Below are 18685 nucleotides of genomic sequence, written 5' to 3'. Positions count from 1 at the left end.
AGGGTCCAGCCTTCCATGAAGATCAGTAACTGGGTCTGGTTTGGTAGGGTCCAGCCTTCCATGAAGATCAGTAACTGGGTTTGGTTTGGTAGGGTCCAGCCTTCCATGAAGATCAGTAACTGGGTTTGGTTTGGTAGGGTCCAGCCTTCCATGAAGATCAGAAACTGGGTTTGGTTTGGTAGGGTCCAGCCTTCCATGAAGATCAGTAACTGGGTCTGGTTTGGTAGGGTCCAGCCTTCCATGAAGATCAGAAACTGGGTTTGGTTTGGTAGGGTCCAGCCTTCCATGAAGATCAGAAACTGGGTCTGGTTTTGGTAGGGTCCAGCCTTCCATAAAGATCAGTAACTGGGTTTGGTTTGGTAGGGTCCAGCCTTCCATAAAGATCAGTAACTGGGTTTGGTTTGGTAGGGTCCAGCCTTCCATAAAGATCAGTAACTGGGTTTGCTTTGGTAGGGTCCAGCCTTCCATAAAGATCAGTAACTGGGTTTGGTTTGGTAGGGTCCAGCCTTCCATGAAGATCAGTAACTGGGTCTGGTTTGGTAGGGTCCAGCCTTCCATAAAGATCAGTAACTGGGTCTGGTTTGGTAGGGTCCAGCCTTCCATGAAGATCAGTAACTGGGTCTGGTTTGGTAGGGTCCAGCCTTCCATGAAGATCAGTAACTGGGTCTGGTTTGGTAGGGTCCAGCCTTCCATGAAGATCAGAAACTGGGTTTGGTTTGGTAGGGTCCAGCCTTCCATGAAGATCAGTAACTGGGTCTGGTTTGGTAGGGTCCAGCCTTCCATAAAGATCAGTAACTGGGTCTGGTTTGGTAGGGTCCAGCCTTCCATGAAGATCAGTAACTGGGTCTGGTTTGGTAGGGTCCAGCCTTCCATGAAGATCAGTAACTGGGTCTGGTTTGGTAGGGTCCAGCCTTCCATGAAGATCAGTAACTGGGTCTGGTTTGGTAGGGTCCAGCCTTCCATGAAGATCAGTAACTGGGTTTGGTTTGGTAGGGTCCAGCCTTCCATGAAGATCAGTAACTGGGTCTGGTTTGGTCTTAAACATACAGGTGTGTGGTAACACGTTATGCCAATAACAAAAGAGCTCTCTGAGGTCCTCCGAATAAACCCTTGAGTCTGGGAGGAGATTCAAGTAATTTCACAGCACTGTACACTGAATGTACGAAACATTAAGGTGCCCCCCCCCCCCCTTGCCCTCAGCCTCATTTTGTCGGGGCATGGACTCTACAAGGTGTTGAAAGCGTTCCACAGGGGTGCTGGTCCATGTTGACTCTACAAGGTGTCGAAAGCGTTCCACAGGGATGCTGGCCCATGTTGACTCTACAAGGTGTCTAAAGCGTTCCACAGGGATGCTGGCCCATGTTGACTCTACAAGGTGTTGAAAGCGTTCCACAGGGATGCTGGTCCATGTTGACTCCACAAGGTGTCTAAAGCGTTCCACAGGGATGCTGGCCCATGTTGACTCTACAAGGTGTTGAAAGCGTTCCACAGGGATGCTGGCCCATGTTGACTCTACAAGGTGTTGAAAGCGTTCCACAGGGATGCTGGCCCCATGTTGACTCTACAAGGTGTTGAAAGCGTTCCACAGGGATGCTGGTCCATGTTGACTCTACAAGGTGTCTAAAGCGTTCCACAGGGATGCTGGTCCATGTTGACTCTACAAGGTGTCTAAAGCGTTCCACAGGGATGCTGGCCCCATGTTGACTCTACAAGGTGTTGAAAGCGTTCCACAGGGATGCTGGTCCATGTTGACTCTACAAGGTGTCTAAAGCGTTCCACAGGGATGCTGGTCCATGTTGACTCTACAAGGTGTTGAAAGCGTTCCACAGGGATGCTGGCCCATGTTGACTCTACAAGGTGTCGAAAGCGTTCCACAGGGATGCTGGTCCATGTTGACTCCACAAGGTGTCGAAAGCGTTCCACAGGGATGCTGGCCCATGTTGACTCTACAAGGTGTTGAAAGCGTTCCACAGGGATGCTGGCCCATGTTGACTCTACAAGGTGTTGAAAGCGTTCCACAGGGATGCTGGCCCCATGTTGACTCTACAAGGTGTTGAAAGCGTTCCACAGGGATGCTGGTCCATGTTGACTCCACAAGGTGTTGAAAGCGTTCCACAGGGATGCTGGCCCATGTTGACTCTACAAGGTGTTGAAAGCGTTCCACAGGGATGCTGGCCCATGTTGACTCTACAAGGTGTTGAAAGCGTCCTACAGGGATGCTGGCCCATGGTGACTCCACAAGGTGTTGAAAGCGTTCCACAGGGATGCTGGCCCATGTTGACTCTACAAGGTGTCGAAAGCGTTCCACAGGGATGCTGGCCCATGGTGACTCCACAAGGTGTTGAAAGCGTTCCACAGGGATGCTGGCCCATGTTGACTCTACAAGGTGTTGAAAGCGTTCCACAGGGATGCTGGCCCATGTTGACTCTACAAGGTGTTGAAAGCGTCCTACAGGGATGCTGGCCCATGGTGACTCCACAAGGTGTTGAAAGCGTTCCACAGGGATGCTGGCCCATGTTGACTCTACAAGGTGTCGAAAGCGTTCCACAGGGATGCTGGCCCATGGTGACTCCACAAGGTGTCGAAAGCGTTCCACAGGGATGCTGGCCCATGGTGACTCCACAAGGTGTTGAAAGCATTCCACAGGGATGCTGGCCCATGTTGACTCTACAAGGTGTTGAAAGCGTTCCACAGGGATGCTGGCCCATGTTGACTCCAATGTTTCCCACAGTTGTGTCAAGTTGTCTGGATGTCTTTTGGGTGGTGAATCATTCTTGATACAGACCAGAAACTGTTGTGTGAAAAACCCAGCAGCGTTGCAGTTCTTGACACAAACCGGTGCTCCTGGCACCTACTACCATTACCCCGTTCAAAGGCACTGACGTCTTTTGGCAATTCACCCTCTGAATGGCACACGAACACAATCCAATTCTCAAGGCTTAAAAATCATTCTTTAACCTGTCTCCTCCCCAGTAGAGGGGCTATATACAGTAGAGGGGCTATATACAGTAGAGGGGCTATATACAGTAGAGGGGCTATATACAGTAGAGGGGCTATATACAGGTATTATCTAGGGTATTTGACAGCCCTGACTAGTGTATTATCTTGGGTATTTGACAGCCCTGACTAGTGTATTATCTTGGGTATTTGACAGCCCTGACTATAGTGTATTATCTTGGGTATTTGACAGCCCTGACTATAGTGTATTATCTTGGGTATTTGACAGCCCTGACTATAGTGTATTATCTTGGGTATTTCACAGCCCTGACTATAGTGTATTATCTTGGGTATTTCACAGCCCTGACTATAGTGTATTATCTTGGGGGTATTTGACAGCCCTGACTAGTGTATTATCTTGGGTATTTCACAGCCCTGACTATAGTGTATTATCTTGGGTATTTCACAGCCCTGACTATAGTGTATTATCTTGGGGGTATTTGACAGCCCTGACTAGTGTATTATCTTGGGTATTTGACAGCCCTGACTATAGTGTATTATCTTGGGTACTTGACAGCCCTGACTAGTGTATTATCTTGGGTATTTGACAGCCCTGACTATAGTGTATTATCTTGGGTATTTGACAGCCCTGACTATGGTGTATTATCTTGGGTATATTTGACAGCCCTGACTAGTATATTATCTTGGGTATTTGACAGCCCTGACTATAGTGTATTATCTTGGGTACTTGACAGCCCTGACTAGTGTATTATCTTGGGTATTTGACAGCCCTGACTATAGTGTATTATCTTGGGTATTTGACAGCCCCGACTATAGTGTATTATCTTGGGTATTTCACAGCCCTGACTATAGTGTATTATCTTGGGGGTATTTGACATCCCTGACTATAGTGCATTATCTAGGGGGGTGTTTGTATGCTGACTTCACAAAATTAATTTCCATGTAGATGGTCAATAAAGTTTATTGTGAAAGACGGTACAGTGTGAAGATAGGCAGAAACTGCTTCTCCAATAGAAATCTCAGATCATGCTTGTAGGCGATTGTCATGGCGACGTTGGCTAGCTATAAGCTCGTGCGCAGAAACACGTCATCTGGTCTAATGGTTGTCTCGTGCTGGACTGTGCGTGTGCAGGCCGTCAACGCACTCCATCGATATAAAGTCATTTTTTAAAATGAAGATAAAAACATGTCTTTGTCAGTTTCACAAGGCTGGAGTAGTAATATGTTCCACTACTGAAGACATTGGCTCTAATCAGAGATGTGCCTTTAGATTGAGAGAAAATGAACAACTAAGGAATAATTTTTTATTTCTCTCATTGACTTCTTTAACCCCAAATCCCGTCCTGGTCGGCCTGGTCATCTTGGTTGTCCTGGTCGGCCTGGTTGTCCTGGTCGGCCTGGTTGTCCTGGTCATCTTGGTTGTCCTGGTCATCTTGGTTGTCCTGGTCGGCCTGGTCATCCTGGTTGTCCTGGTCATCTTGGTCGGCCTGGTCATCTTGGTTGTCCTGGTCGGCCTGGTCATCCTGGTTGTCCTGGTCATCTTGGTCGGCCTGGTCATGTTGGTTGTCCTGGTCATCTTGGTTGTCCTGGTTGTCCTGGTTGTCCTGGTCGGCCTGGTTGTCCTGGTCATCTTGGTCGGCCTGGTCATCTTGGTTGTCCTGGTGTGCCTGGTCATCCTGGTTGTCCTGGTCATCTTGGTCGGCCTGGTCATGTTGGTTGTCCTGGTCATCTTGGTTGTCCTGGTGTGCCTGGTTGTCCTGGTCATCTTGGTTGTCCTGGTCATCTTGGTTGTCCTGGTGTGCCTGGTCATCTTGGTTGTCCTGGTCATCTTGGTTGTCCTGGTGTGCCTGGTTGTCCTGGTCATCTTGGTTGTCCTGGTCATCTTGGTTGTCCTGGTGTGCCTGGTCATCTTGGTTGTCCTGGTGTGCCTGGTCGGCCTGGTTGGCTTCACAAGCGTTCCCAGAAGTCTGGTGATGTTGCGTCTCAGTTCAGAAACTGAAATCGTAATGTATTAATGTGGTTTCCATGGCTACCTGATCCGGTGTCGTCTGAAGGTTATAACGACGTTATAATAATGTTATATTCATGTTTCCAGGGCTTCATCCGTATGTTCAGTGTGGGCTACCTGATCCAGTGTTGTCTGAAGGTTGTAACGACGTTATAATAATGTTATATTCATGTTTCCAGGGCTTCATCCGTATGTTCAGTGTGGGCTACCTGATCCAGTGTTGTCTGAAGGTTGTAACGACGTTATAATAATGTTATATTCATGTTTCCAGGGCTTCATCCGTATGTTCAGTGTGGGCTACCTGATCCAGTGTTGTCTGAAGGTTCCGTCGGCGTTCCGCCAGGTCTTCACGAAGCCGTCCCGCCTCCCCTCTCTCTTCTACAACAAAGAGAACTTTCAGCTGGGGGCTTTCCTAGGGTCCTTCGTCTCTATATACAAGGTAAACACTAGATTCAGTGTTACTTTTTAAAAAGTCATATTCTTCCAACTGTAACTAATGGCGTATTACTCCCTGGGGAAAGTAATGAGTTACTGTACTAGTTAGAGGTTCACAGCTGTTATTCTGAAACCTGTTCTCATTCTTTTCATTTCTTTGCTTGACATGGCTCTCTTGACATGGCTCTCTTGACATGGCTCTCTTGACATGGCTCTCTTGACATGGCTCTCTTGACATGGTCTAATAACTCAAGCAGAGTTTGGTAACACTTTTCGAATTTGGCAAAATCTACAGGTCATGAGTAACTTGGTAAAAAAATAATGGCTCTGATTGGCCTGTAGGTTGCTCTGATTGGCCTTATATGTAGTTTGCTCTGATTGGCCTTATATGTAGGTTGCTCTGATTGGCCTTATATGTAGGCTGTTCTGATTGGCCTTATATGTAGGTTGCTCTGATTGGCCTGTAGGTTGCTCTGATTGGCCTGTAGGTTGCTCTGATTGGCCTGTAGGTTGCTCTGATTGGCCTTATATGTAGGTTGCTCTGATTGGCCTGTAGGTTGCTCTGATTGGCCTTATATGTAGGTTGCTCTGATTGGCCTGTAGGTTGCTCTGATTGGCCTGTAGGTTGCTCTGATTGGCCTTATATGTAGGTTGCTCTGATTGGCCTGTAGGTTGCTCTGATTGGCCTGTAGGTTGCTCTGATTGGCCTGTAGGTTGCTCTGATTGGCCTTATATGTAGGTTGCTCTGATTGGCCTGTAGGTTGCTCTGATTGGCCTTATATGTAGGTTGCTCTGATTGGCCTTATATGTAGGTTGCTCTGATTGGCCTTATATGTAGGTTGCTCTGATTGGCCTTATATGTAGGTTGCTCTGATTGGCCTGATATGTAGGTTGCTCTGATTGGCCTTATATGTAGGTTGCTCTGATTGGCCTTATATGTAGGTTGCTCTGATTGGCCTTATATGTAGGTTGCTCTGATTGGCCTTATATGTAGGTTGCTCTGATTGGCCTTATATGTAGGTTGCTCTGATTGGCCTTATATTTAGGTTGCTCTGATTGGCCTTATATGTAGGTTGCTCTGATTGGCCTGTAGGTTGCTCTGATTGGCCTTATATGTAGGTTGCTCCGATTGGCCTTATATTTAGGTTGCTCTGATTGGCCTCTATGGAGGTGGCTCTGATTGGCCTATATGGAGGTGGCTCTGATTGGCCTATATGTAGGTGGCTCTGATTGGCCTATATGGAGGTTGCTCTGATTGGCCTTATATTTAGGTGGCTCTGATTGGCCTATATGGAGGTGGCTCTGATTGGCCTATATGGAGGTGGCTCTGATTGCCCTTATATTTAGGTGGCTCTGATTGGCCTATATGGAGGTTGCTCTGATTGGCCTATATGTAGGTTGCTCTGATTGGCCTTATATTTAGGTGGCTCTGATTGGCCTATATGGAGGTTGCTCTGATTGGCCTATATGTAGGTTGCTCTGATTGGCCTATATGGAGGTTGCTCTGATTGGCCTATATGGAGGTTGCTCTGATTGGCCTATATGGAGGTGGCTCTGATTGGCCTATATGGAGGTGGCTCTGATTGGCCTATATGGAGGTGGCTCTGATTGGCCTATATGGAGGTGGCTCTGATTGGCCTATATGGAGGTGGCTCTGATTGGCCTATATGGAGGTTGCTCTGATTGGCCTATATGGAGGTTGCTCTGATTGGCCTATATGGAGGTTGCTCTGATTGGCCTATATGGAGGTGGCTCTGATTGGCCTATATGGAGGTGGCTCTGATTGGCCTATATGGAGGTGGCTCTGATTGGCCTATATGGAGGTGGCTCTGATTGGCCTATATGGAGGTGGCTCTGATTGGCCTATATGGAGGTGGCTCTGATTGGCCTATATGGAGGTGTCTTTCCTCATGCTAACAAATTTGCCTCAAGGCCCCATCAGGTCTGCCAGGATAGGTTGTCCTCCATCTTGGACAGTTTGAACATATGAAGTGTGGTACTAAGTCATGTGTTGGATTGACCCCAAACATACCACTTTGTATTCAGGACATAAAGTTCATTTCTCTGCCACTTGTTTTACCTGTTTTACTTCAGTGCCTTATTGCGGAACAGGAGGCGTGTTTTGGAATATTTTTTATTCTGTACAGGCTTTCTTCTTTTACGTTAGTATTGTGGAGTAACTACAATGTTGTTGATCCATCCTCAGTTTCCTCCTATCACAGCCATTAAACTCTGTAACTGTTTTAAAGTCACCATTGACCTCATGGTGAAATCCCTGAGTGGTTTCCTTCCTCTCCGGCAACTGAGTCAGGAAGGATGCCTGTAAACATGTTACCACCAACACTGTATATATCCCTCTCTTCTTCTCTCATCATTCCTAGGGTCCTTCGTCTCAATATACAAGGTCTCCTTCTTTTTCTCTCTGATATGAACTACTCTCTCTCTCTCTCTCTCCCAGGGGACCAGCTGCTTGCTGCGTTGGGTGCGTAACATTGATGACGAGCTCCACGCACTCATAGCGGGTAGGTCAGTCTTTCCAGTGTCCAATCAGCTAACTGGAAGTCTTGCCACTGTCCAATCAGCTATTCATTGGTTACAGAGTCCAGCAATGCATTAATTTCTGTTTTTGTCCCATTGAATCTCCTCTTTCTCTCCCTCTCCATCTCTCCTCTTTCTCCCTCCTTTTTCCCTCCCTCCCTCTCTCTCTCTCTCTCTCTCTCTCTCTCTCTCTCTCCATCCCTCTCTCCATCCCTCTCTCCATCCCTCTCTCCATCCCTCCCTCCCTCCCTCTCTCTCTCTCTCTCTCCATCTCTCTCATCCCTCTCTCTCTCTCCATCCCTCTCTCTCTCTCTCTCCATCCCTCTCTCTCTCTCTCTCTCTCCATCCCTCTCTCTCTCCATCCTCTCTCTCCCATCCCTCTCTCTCCTCCTCTCTCTCCCTCCCTCCCTCCCTCCCTCTCTCTAGGGTTCCTGGCTGGCATGTCCATGTTCTTCTACAAAAGCACAACAATCTCCATGTACCTGTTCTCCAAGCTAGTGGAGGTGAGGTCTGTGTCCCGTTTCACATTCCCCCTGGACACAAAGAACCTGTAGTATTGTGAAGGAAATGATACTACTGCTTCAGATGTCAGATGAAAACCACGTATGTTTACTGTACCGCTGTGTTCCTCTCCAGACCATGTACTTTAAAGGCATTGAGACGGGTCACCTCCCCTACTTCTCCCAGGCTGACACCATTATCTACGCCATATCTACCGCAATCTGCTTCCAGGCTGTAAGAAACACACACACACGCATGCGCACACACACACACACACACACACACACACACACACACACACACACACACTGTTCAGTGCTGACCCTCTCTCTCTCTCTCTTTCTCTCTGCCTGTCTGCCTGTCTGCCTGTCTGCCTGTCTGCCTGTCTGTCTGTCTGTCTGTCTGTCTGTCTGCCTGTCTGCCTGTCTGCCTGTCTGCCTGTCTGCCTGTCTGCCTGTCTGCCTGTCTGTCTGTCTGTCTGTCTGTCTCTGTCTCTGTCTCTGTCTCTGTCTCTCTCTATGTCTCTGTTTCTCTCTATGTCTCTGTTTCTCTCTATGTCTCTGTTTCTCTCTATGTCTCTGTTTCTCTCTATGTCTCTGTTTCTCTCTATGTCTCTCTATGTCTCTCTATGTCTCTCTATGTCTCTCTATGTCTCTGTCTGTCCTAGGCGGTGATGGAGGTGCAGAATCTCAGACCCTCCTACTGGAAGTTTCTCCTCAGGCTCACCAAGGGCAGGTGTGTCTACTTGTTAGTTAGAAACAAAACATCAATCGTTTCTTCCAGAGTCACGTTGATTTATTTCCCAAGATGCAATATCTGTGTGTTCGATATGGGTTCAAATACTATTTCAATATTCATATTTTATTTGAAAATACAAGAAGTTGAATATTTTAATGTATTTTGAAATACACTCCTTTGCTTTTATATACTATACTATATACATTTATATACTATACTATATATACTATATACATTTAGATACTATACTATACTATATACATTTATATACTATACTATATACATTTATATACTATATTATATATACTATACTATATATACTATATACATTTATATACTATATATACTATATACATTTATATACTATACTATATATACTATATACATTTATATACTATATATACTATATACATTTATATACTATATATACTATATACATTTATATACTATATATACTATATACATTTATATACTATACTATATACATTTATATACTATACTATATATACTATATACATTTATATACTATATACATGTATATACTATACTATATACATTTAGGTACTATACTATATATACTATATACATTTAGGTACTATACTATATATACTATATACATTTATATACTATACTATATATACTATATACATTTAGATACTATACTATATATACTATATACATTTAGATACTATACTATATACATTTAGGTACTATACTATGTATACTATATACATTTAGATACTATACTATATATACTATATACATTTAGATACTATACTATATACATTTAGATACTATACTATATATACTATATACATTTAGGTACTATACTATATATACTATATACATTTAGGTACTATATACATTTAGGTACTATATATACATTTATATACTATACTATATATGCTATATACATTTAGATACTATATACATTTTGATACTATACTATATACATTTAGATACTATACTATATATACTATATACATGTTGTTGACTAAAACCCCTCTCTCTCCCTACAGGTGTGGTTGGGGGTTTGTGTTGGTGACTAAAACCCCTCTCTCTCCCTACAGGTGTGGTTGGGGGTTTGTGTTGGTGACTAAAACCCCTCTCTCTCCCTACAGGTGTGGTTGGGGGTTTGTGTTGGTGACTAAAACCCCTCTCTCTCCCTCTACAGGTGTGGTTGGAGGTTTGTGTTGGTGACTAAAACCCCTCTCTCTCCCTACAGGTGTGGTTGGGGGTTTGTGTTGGTGACTAAAACCCCTCTCTCTCCCTACAGGTGTGGTTGGGGGTTTGTGTTGGTGACTAAAACCCCTCTCTCTCCCTCTACAGGTGTGGTTGGGGGTTTGTGTTGTTGACTAAAACCCCTCTCTCTCCCTACAGGTGTGGTTGGGGGTTTGTGTTGGTGACTAAAACCCCTCTCTCTCCCTCTACAGGTGTGGTTGGGGGTTTGTGTTGGTGACTAAAACCCCTCTCTCTCCCTACAGGTGTGGTTGGGGGTTTGTGTTGGTGACTAAAACCCCTCTCTCTCCCTACAGGTGTGGTTGGGGGTTTGTGTTGGTGACTAAAACCCCTCTCTCCCTACAGGTGTGGTTGGGGGTTTGTGTTGGTGACTAAAACCCCTCTCTCTCCCTCTACAGGTGTGGTTGGGGGTTTGTGTTGGTGACTAAAACCCCTCTCTCTCCCTACAGGTGTGGTTGGGGGTTTGTGTTGGTGACTAAAACCCCTCTCTCTCCCTACAGGTGTGGTTGGGGGTTTGTGTTGGTGACTAAACCCCTCTCTCTCCCTACAGGTGTGGTTGGGGGTTTGTGTTGGTGACTAAAACCCCTCTCTCTCCCTCTACAGGTGTGGTTGGGGGTTTGTGTTGGTGACTAAAACCCCTCTCTCTCTCCCTACAGGTGTGGTTGGGGGTTTGTGTTGGTGACTAAAACCCCTCTCTCTCCCTCTACAGGTGTGGTTGGGGGTTTGTGTTGGTGACTAAAACCCCTCTCTCTCTCCCTCTACAGGTTTGCTTTTATGAACAGGAGGGTGCTGGATGTGTTTGGGACTCAGGCCTCCAGAGACTTCCATGGATTCATGCCCAACAGAACCCCCGTTACGCCACCCCGACCCTGAGCCCTTAACAGAACATCACTCTGGGTTGACCCCACACTGTTAGAGGTCATGGGGTCAGCCGGGGGTCCTAAATGGAGGCCTGTTTCCTGTAGAGTGCACTACATATGGAACACATTGGCTCTCTCTAAGGACCTGTGTCTGTGCGAGGACACTTCATAAGGCTGTTTTAAGGATGTTCAACCCGTAGAGGGCAGATGATATTGTATGTAAAGGAGGGAGGGATTGAGGGAGGGAGGGAGGGGGGGATTGAGGGAGAGATTGATTGAGGGAAGGGAGAGGGATTGAGGGAGGGAGAGATTGAGGGAGGGCGGGAGGGGGGATTAAGGGAGGGCGGGAGGGGGGATTGAGGGAGGGCGGGAGGGGGGATTGAGGGAAGGGAGAGGGATTGAGGGAGGGAGAGATTGAGGGAGGGCGGGAGGGGGGGGATTGAGGGAGGGCGGGAGGGGGGGGATTGAGGGAGGGAGGGAGGGAGAAGGTTTTGGGAAACTGCTCTCGCCGGTAGACGTCTGGACATCTGAGTTGATTTAATATGAGCAATATGGCTTAAACCTATCCGATCCTCTCAGATCTGCCCTGGTGAATCGGGGCTAGGGGAAGGGGCTAGGGCTTGATTTGGGTAACTGAGTTAAGGTGAGGAAGGGGGAGTTTGCTGGACGATTTTCTAGCTGTTGTCTTGGCGCAGGAGGAGGAGCTCTAACCGTGCCGAGAGGGTGATTTATCATTTATGGGATCTTCAAGGTGTTCTGTTGTGGAAACCAACCTTCTGGGGTTACACTGGCCGTGTCCCAAATTTGGCTTGCGTACTACTTAATAAAATGGCATACTGTGTACTAATCATAATATATATACTATTTAGTGGTGATGTGGTCGAGTCACTAAACTTCAAGTCCGAGTCGAAGCCCAAGTCCCTGGTTCTATACCAGGCTATTTACCCAGTCAGGTATAGAGGAGTTATTAACCCAGTCAGGTATAGAGGAGTTATTAACCCAGTCAGATATAGAGGAGTTATTAACCCAGTCAGATATAGAGGAGTTATTAACCCAGTCAGATATAGAGGAGTTATTAACCCAGTCAGATATAGAGGAGTTATTAACCCAGTCAGATATAGAGGAGTTATTAACCCAGTCAGATATAGAGGAGTTATTAACCCAGTCAGATATAGAGGAGTTATTAACCCAGTCAGATATAGAGGAGTTATTAACCCAGTCAGATATAGAGGAGTTATTAACCCAGTCAGATATAGAGGAGTTATTAACCCAGTCAGGTATAGAGGAGTTATTAACCCAGTCAGATATAGAGGAGTTATTAACCCAGTCAGATATAGTGGAGTTATTAACCCAGTCAGATATAGAGGAGTTATTAACCCAGTCAGATATAGAGGAGTTATTAACCCAGTCAGATATAGAGGAGTTATTAACCCAGTCAGATATAGAGGAGTTATTAACCCAGTCAGATATAGAGGAGTTATTAACCCAGTCAGATATAGAGGAGTTATTAACCCAGTCAGATATAGAGGAGTTATTAACCCAGTCAGATATAGAGGAGTTATTAACCCAGTCAGATATAGAGGAGTTATTAACCCAGTCAGGTATAGAGGAGTTATTAACCCAGTCAGATATAGAGGAGTTATTAACCCAGTCAGATATAGAGGAGTTATTAACCCAGTCAGATATAGAGGAGTTATTAACCCAGTCAGATATAGAGGAGTTATTAACCCAGTCAGATATAGAGGAGTTATTAACCCAGTCAGATATAGAGGAGTTATTAACCCAGTCAGGTATAGAGGAGTTATTAACCCAGTCAGGTATAGAGGAGTTATTAACCCAGTCAGATATAGAGGAGTTATTAACCCAGTCAGATATAGAGGCGTTATTAACCCAGTCAGATATAGAGGGGTTATTAACCCAGTCAGATATAGAGGAGTTATTAACCCAGTCAGATATAGAGGAGTTATTAACCCAGTCAGATATAGAGGAGTTATTAACCCAGTCAGATATAGTGGAGTTATTAACCCAGTCAGATATAGAGGAGTTATTAACCCAGTCAGATATAGAGGGGTTATTAACCCAGTCATATAGAGGAGGGTACTGGGTGCAGCTCACCAGCTGGTGAAGGCTGGGTGTACTGGGTGCAGCTCACCAGCTGGTGAAGGCTGGGTGTACTGGGTGCGGCTCACCAGCTGATGAAGGCTGGGTGTACTGGGTGCGGCTCACCAGCTGATGAAGGCTGGGTGTACTGGGTGCGGCTCACCAGCTGATGAAGGCTGGGTGTACTGGGTGCGGCTCACCAGCTGGTGAAGGCTGGGTGTACTGGGTGCGGCTCACCAGCTGATGAAGGCTGGGTGTACTGGGTGCGGCTCACCAGCTGATGAAGGCTGGGTGTACTGGGTGCGGCTCACCAGCTGATGAAGGCTGGGTGTACTGGGTGCGGCTCACCAGCTGATGAAGGCTGGGTGTACTGGGTGCGGCTCACCAGCTGATGAAGGCTGGGTGTACTGGGTGCGGCTCACCAGCTGATGAAGGCTGGGTGTACTGGGTGCGGCTCACCAGCTGATGAAGGCTGGGTGTACTGGGTGCGGCTCACCAGCTGGTGAAGGCTGGGTGTACTGGGTGCGGCTCACCAGCTGGTGAAGGCTGTGTGTACTGGGTGCGGCTCACCAGCTGATGAAGGCTGGGTGTACTGGGTGCGGCTCACCAGCTGATGAAGGCTGGGTGTACTGGGTGCAGTTAATTCCCGCCATTTGCTAATCGAAGCCCCCTCCCCAGCTGATTATCAACTGTTGTCAGATACACGTGGGTCTCTTCCTCAATAAAGTGCAGCGAATTCTATTAGATGAAATGAGTATGAGATCCTGGCATTTAAAGTATTCCACATTTTGTTAAATTTCAGACTATATGAAAAAAAAAAACGTTTGAAAAAAAATGCCTTCTGTTTCGGACACAAGTACAGGTTTTGGGACATGGCCACTCAATGGGTTAGTGGTTAGAGCGTTGGGCCAGTAACCGAAAGGTTGCTCGATCGAATCCCCGAGCTGACAAGGTACAAATCTGTCGTTCTTCCTCCTGAAAGAGGCATTGTAAATAAGAATTTGTTCTTTAACTGACTTGCCTAGTTAAATAAAGGTTTCATTTTTTTTTTTTTTTTTCAAACGGCAACACACACCTCAGTTCAGCAGCAGAGTAACTCCTAATCTCTCCACCAGGGGACAGGCTTGATTCAGTTCTCAACTCCACTTTCCATTTAGTAATTTATTGATGTCAGTTCTAATTAAGTGAACGTTCAGATTAATCATGTACTGAAGTGAAAACTCCTTTTATCAAACATTGGACATATTCAATTGACTTCTTTAATTGACTGAGTTAAAACTGTCAGGTCCCAATCCTGCTCTCTCCCTCCCCCCTCTTCCCTCTCTCCCTCTCTCTCCCTCCCCCCTCTTCCCTCTCTCCCTCCCCCCTCTTCCCTCTCTCCCTCCCCCCTCTTCCCTCTCTCTCCCTCTTCCCTCTCTCCCTCCACTCCCTCTTCCCTCTCTCCCTCCACTCCCTCTTCCCTCTCTCCCTCCACTCCTTCTTCCCTCTCTCTCCCTCCTCTCCCTCTTCCCTCTCTCTCCCTCCACTCCCTCTTCCCTCTCTCTCCCTCCCCTCCCTCTCCCCTCTCTCTCCCTCCACTCCCTCTTCCCTCTCTCTCCCTCCACTCCCTCTTCCCTCTCTCTCCCTCCCCTCCCTCTTCCCTCTCTCTCCCTCCACTCCCTCTTCCCTCTCTCTCTCCCTCCCCCTCTTCCCTCTCTCTCCCTCCACTCCCTCTTCCTTCCCTCTCCCTCTTCCTTCCCTCTCCCTCCCCCCTCTTCCCTCTCTCTCCCTCTTCCCTCTATCTCCCTCCCCCTCTCTCTCCCCTCCCCCTCTCTCTCCCTCCCCCTCTCTCTCCCTCCCCCTCTCTCTCCCTCCCCCTCTCTCCCCTCCCCCCTCTCTCCCCTCCCCTCTCTCTCCCCTCTTCCCTCTCTCCCCTTCCCTCGCTCTTCCCTCTCTCTCTTCCTTTCCCTCCCTCTTCCCTCTCTCCCTCTCTCTCTTCCCTCCCTCTCTCCCTCCCCTCCCTCTTCCCCCTCTCCCCTCTCTCTCTTCCCTTCCCTCCCTCTTCCCTCTCTTTCCTCCCTCCCTCTCCCTCCCTCTCTTCCCTCTCTCCCTTCCCTCCCTCTCTCCCTTCCCTCTCTCTCCCTCCCTCTCCCTCTCTCCTCTTCCTTCTCTCCCTCCCTCTCTTCCCTTTCTCCACTCCCTCCACTCCCCCTCCCTTCCCTCTCCCTCCACTCCCCCTTCCCTCTCCCTCCACTCCCCCTTCCCTCTCCCTCCACTCCCCCTTCCCTCTCCCTCCACTCCCTCTCTCTCTCCCTCCCTTCCCTCTCTCCCTTCTCTCTCTCCCCCCCTCTTTCTTGCTCTCTCTCCAGGTTGAGAGAAACTGATTGTGAAAAGCATCATGTAACATAAATCACCATAGAAACGTAGCAGAAATCTTTTAAATATAGCAATATACAGACTAATGTATGATACTTATAATCTCAACATATATAAATACATACCTGTATGATATAAAATATGACAATGTTTGTAATTTATGTATAAAATAATTCAGCAACATGTTTATTAGTATTTTGTTGATGTTTCCAGAAGGTTTGATGACTTTCTATTGGTTGATGTTTCCAGAAGGTTTGATGACTTTCTATTGGTTGATGTTTCCAGAAGGTTTGATGACTTTCTATTGGTTGATATTTCCAGAAGGTTTGATGACTTTCTATCGGTTGATGTTTCCAGAAGGTTTGATGACTTTCTATTAAATATTTAGTAAAATCCTGTAGTCTGTTATTTTGGGGATGGAAGATCCAACAGAGCATCAAGCTGGACATTTAGTTCGTGGAGCTCATGTCCAACAGGAAAAACATCTGGGGCAGAGTGATATTGCAAACAGAGGGTGTCTGGAATCAGTCATAGACCTACAAGCCACATCCTGCCATTGGCCACTTAACCCCCAAAGGGCTCCAGGAGTTGTAGTGTTTTACAGTACAGAAAATACCTGACTTTAGGACCATGTATTTACAGAACTTGGACAACTTTTACAATGTTGTTGGAATTCTACACATTCAGTTACACACAGCGTTGTTTAAGAAATATCAAGGTGCTATCCAGGATCCTTGGACATCCCTACTGTAAAGACTTGTGTATATCAATGCTCTACACTCTAACCACTAGGCTACCTGCCGCCCCTCCACTCTAACCACTAGGCTACCTGCCGCCCCTCCACTCTAACCACTAGGCTACCTGCCGCCCCTCCACTCTAACCACTAGGCTACCTGCCGCCCTCCACTCAAACCACTAGGCTACCTGCCGCCCCTCCACTCAAACCACTAGGCTACCTGCCGCCCTCCACTCTAACCACTAGGCTACCTGCCATCCCTCCACTCTAACCACTAGGCTACCTGCCATCCCTCCACTCTAACCACTAGGCTACCTGCCACCCTCCACTCTAACCACTAGGCTACCTGCCACCCCTCCACTCTTACCACTAGGCTACCTGCCATCCCTCCACTCTAACCACTAGGCTACCTGCCGCCCTCCACTCTAACCACTAGGCTACCTGCCGCCCCTCCACTCTAACCACTAGGCTACCTGCCGCCCCTCCACTCCAACCACTAGGCTACCTGCCGCCCCTCCACTCTAACCACTAGGCTACCTGCCGCCCCCCCACTCTAACCACTAGGCTACCTGCCGCCCCCTCCACTCTAACCACTAGGCTACCTGCCGCCCCTCCACTCAAACCACTAGGCTACCTGCCGCCCCTCCACTCTAACCACTAGGCTACCTGCCATCCCTCCACTCTAACCACTAGGCTACCTGCCATCCCTCCACTCTAACCACTAGGCTACCTGCCACCCTCCACTCTAACCACTAGGCTACCTGCCACCCCTCCACTCTTACCACTAGTCTACCTGCCGCCCCTCCACTCTAACCACTAGGCTACCTGCCATCCCTCCACTCTAACCACTAGGCTACCTGCCGCCCCTCCACTCTAACCACTAGGCTACCTGCCATCCCTCCACTCTAACCACTAGGCTACCTGCCACCCCTCCACTCTTACCACTAGGCTACCTGCCACCCCTCCACTCTAACCACTAGGCTACCTGCCGCCCCTCCACTCTAACCACTAGGCTACCTGCCGCCTCTACACTCTAACCACTAGGCTACCTGCCTCCCCTCCACTCTAACCACTAGGCTACCTGCCTCCCTCCACTCTAACCACTAGGCTACCTGCCGCCCCTCCACTCTAACCACTAGGCTACCTGCCGCCCCTCCACTCTAACCACTAGGCTACCTGCCGCCCCTCCACTCTAACCACTAGGCTACCTGCCGCCCCTCCACTCTAACCACTAGGCTACCTGCCTCCCTCCACTCTAACCACTAGGCTACCTGCCGCCCCTCCACTCTAACCACTAGGCTACCTGCCGCCCCTCCACTCTAACCACTAGGCTACCTGCCGCCCCTCCACTCTAACCACTAGGCTACCTGCCGCCCCTCCACTCTAACCACTAGGCTACCTGCCGCCCCTCCACTCTAACCACTAGGCTACCTGCCGCCCTCCACTCTAACCACTAGGCTACCAGCCGCCCCTCCACTCTAACCACTAGGCTACCTGCCACCCCTCCACTCTTACCACTAGGCTACCTGCCGCCCTCCACTCTAACCACTAGGCTACCTGCCGCCTCTACACTCTAACCACTAGGCTACCTGCCTCCCCTCCACTCTAACCACTAGGCTACCTGCCTCCCCTCCACTCTAACCACTAGGCTACCTGCCGCCCCTCCACTCTAACCACTAGGCTACCTGCCGCCCCTCCACTCTAACCACTAGGCTACCTGCCGCCCCTCCACTCTAACCACTAGGCTACCTGCCACCCCTCCACTCTAACCACTAGGCTACCTGCCCCCCCTCCACTCAAACCACTAGGCTACCTGCCGCCCCTCCACTCTAACCACTAGGCTACCTGCCGCCCCTCCACTCTAACCACTAGGCTACCTGCCGCCCTCCACTCTAACCACTAGGCTACCTGCCGCCCCTCCACTCTAACCACTAGGCTACCTGCCGCCCCTCCACTCTAACCACTAGACTACCTGCCGCCCCTTCACTCTAACCACTAGGCTACCTGCCGCCCTCCACTCTAACCACTAGGCTACCTGCCGCCCTCCACTCTAACCACTAGGCTACCTGCCGCCCCTCCACTCTAACCACTAGGCTACCTGCCGCCCCTCCACTCTAACCACTAGGCTACCTGCCGCCCCTCCACTCTAACCACTAGGCTACCTGCCGCCCCTCCACTCTAACCACTAGGCTACCAGCCGCCCCTCCACTCTAACCA

At 48.3% G+C, this 18685-nt stretch overlaps 2 protein-coding genes and 3 long non-coding RNA genes across 18 annotated transcripts in view; all 5 read left to right on the top strand.

Annotated features, from left to right (window-relative positions):
- The window catches only part of tmem135 (transmembrane protein 135), a 36723-nt gene extending 25216 nt beyond the window's left edge, over positions 1 to 11507 (top strand). The window contains exons 9-14 of the mRNA XM_052510166.1: positions 5238 to 5405; positions 7860 to 7923; positions 8366 to 8442; positions 8576 to 8674; positions 9108 to 9175; positions 11182 to 11507. Coding sequence (XP_052366126.1) covers positions 5238 to 5405; positions 7860 to 7923; positions 8366 to 8442; positions 8576 to 8674; positions 9108 to 9175; positions 11182 to 11290 — 585 coding nt within the window. The 3' untranslated portion in view covers positions 11291 to 11507. The remainder of the gene's footprint in view (positions 1 to 5237; positions 5406 to 7859; positions 7924 to 8365; positions 8443 to 8575; positions 8675 to 9107; positions 9176 to 11181) is intronic.
- Positions 1255 to 2708, top strand: LOC127925318 (uncharacterized). Of its 9 annotated transcripts, none has more exons than XR_008120474.1 (4): positions 1255 to 1375; positions 1424 to 1857; positions 1906 to 2001; positions 2579 to 2708. It is a non-coding gene; the product is annotated as an uncharacterized LOC127925318 (long non-coding RNA). The 9 variants fall into 9 exon arrangements; XR_008120475.1 differs by lacking the exon at positions 2579 to 2708 and adding an exon at positions 2531 to 2562 and having other exon boundaries at positions 1906 to 2050; XR_008120471.1 differs by lacking the exon at positions 2579 to 2708 and adding an exon at positions 2531 to 2560.
- On the top strand, positions 10185 to 11169 carry LOC127925319 (uncharacterized). 6 transcript variants are annotated; one of them, XR_008120482.1, is made up of 5 exons: positions 10185 to 10352; positions 10404 to 10507; positions 10559 to 10713; positions 10763 to 10815; positions 10968 to 11169. It is a non-coding gene; the product is annotated as an uncharacterized LOC127925319 (long non-coding RNA). The 6 variants fall into 6 exon arrangements; XR_008120484.1 differs by having other exon boundaries at positions 10455 to 10507; positions 10968 to 11147; XR_008120481.1 differs by having other exon boundaries at positions 10559 to 10662; positions 10763 to 10917; positions 10968 to 11147.
- LOC127925315 (uncharacterized) lies at positions 11339 to 14431 on the top strand. Its single transcript, XM_052510165.1, has 4 exons — positions 11339 to 11378; positions 12312 to 12554; positions 12609 to 13067; positions 13176 to 14431. The coding sequence occupies exons 1-4, from the start codon at positions 11339 to 11341 to the stop codon at positions 13400 to 13402; spliced, it is 969 nt and encodes a 322-aa protein (XP_052366125.1). The 3' UTR covers positions 13403 to 14431.
- An 847-nt stretch (positions 14432 to 15278) lies between these two features.
- Positions 15279 to 16125, top strand: LOC127925313 (uncharacterized). The gene is made up of 2 exons (XR_008120469.1): positions 15279 to 16056; positions 16093 to 16125. It is a non-coding gene; the product is annotated as an uncharacterized LOC127925313 (long non-coding RNA).
- The last annotated feature ends 2560 nt before the right edge of the window (positions 16126 to 18685 follow it).

This window comes from Oncorhynchus keta, unplaced genomic scaffold, assembly GCF_023373465.1.
Source record: "Oncorhynchus keta strain PuntledgeMale-10-30-2019 unplaced genomic scaffold, Oket_V2 Un_contig_541_pilon_pilon, whole genome shotgun sequence".
NCBI classification, from domain to species: domain Eukaryota; kingdom Metazoa; phylum Chordata; class Actinopteri; order Salmoniformes; family Salmonidae; genus Oncorhynchus; species Oncorhynchus keta.
This window is presented reverse-complemented; position numbering and strand designations above follow the sequence as displayed.

What these genes read in the sequence shown, in the direction of transcription:
- LOC127925315 (XM_052510165.1), top strand. Translation starts at nt 11,339, where the DNA reads ATGGGGTCAGCCGGGGGTCCTAAATGGAGGCCTGTTTCCT. An exon ending in TAAATGGAGGCCTGTTTCCT is followed by an intron (nt 11,379 to 12,311) that starts GTAGAGTGCACT and finishes TAACCCAGTCAG; the next exon opens with ATATAGAGGAGTTATTAACC. An exon ending in GGAGTTATTAACCCAGTCAG is followed by an intron (nt 12,555 to 12,608) that starts GTATAGAGGAGT and finishes TAACCCAGTCAG; the next exon opens with ATATAGTGGAGTTATTAACC.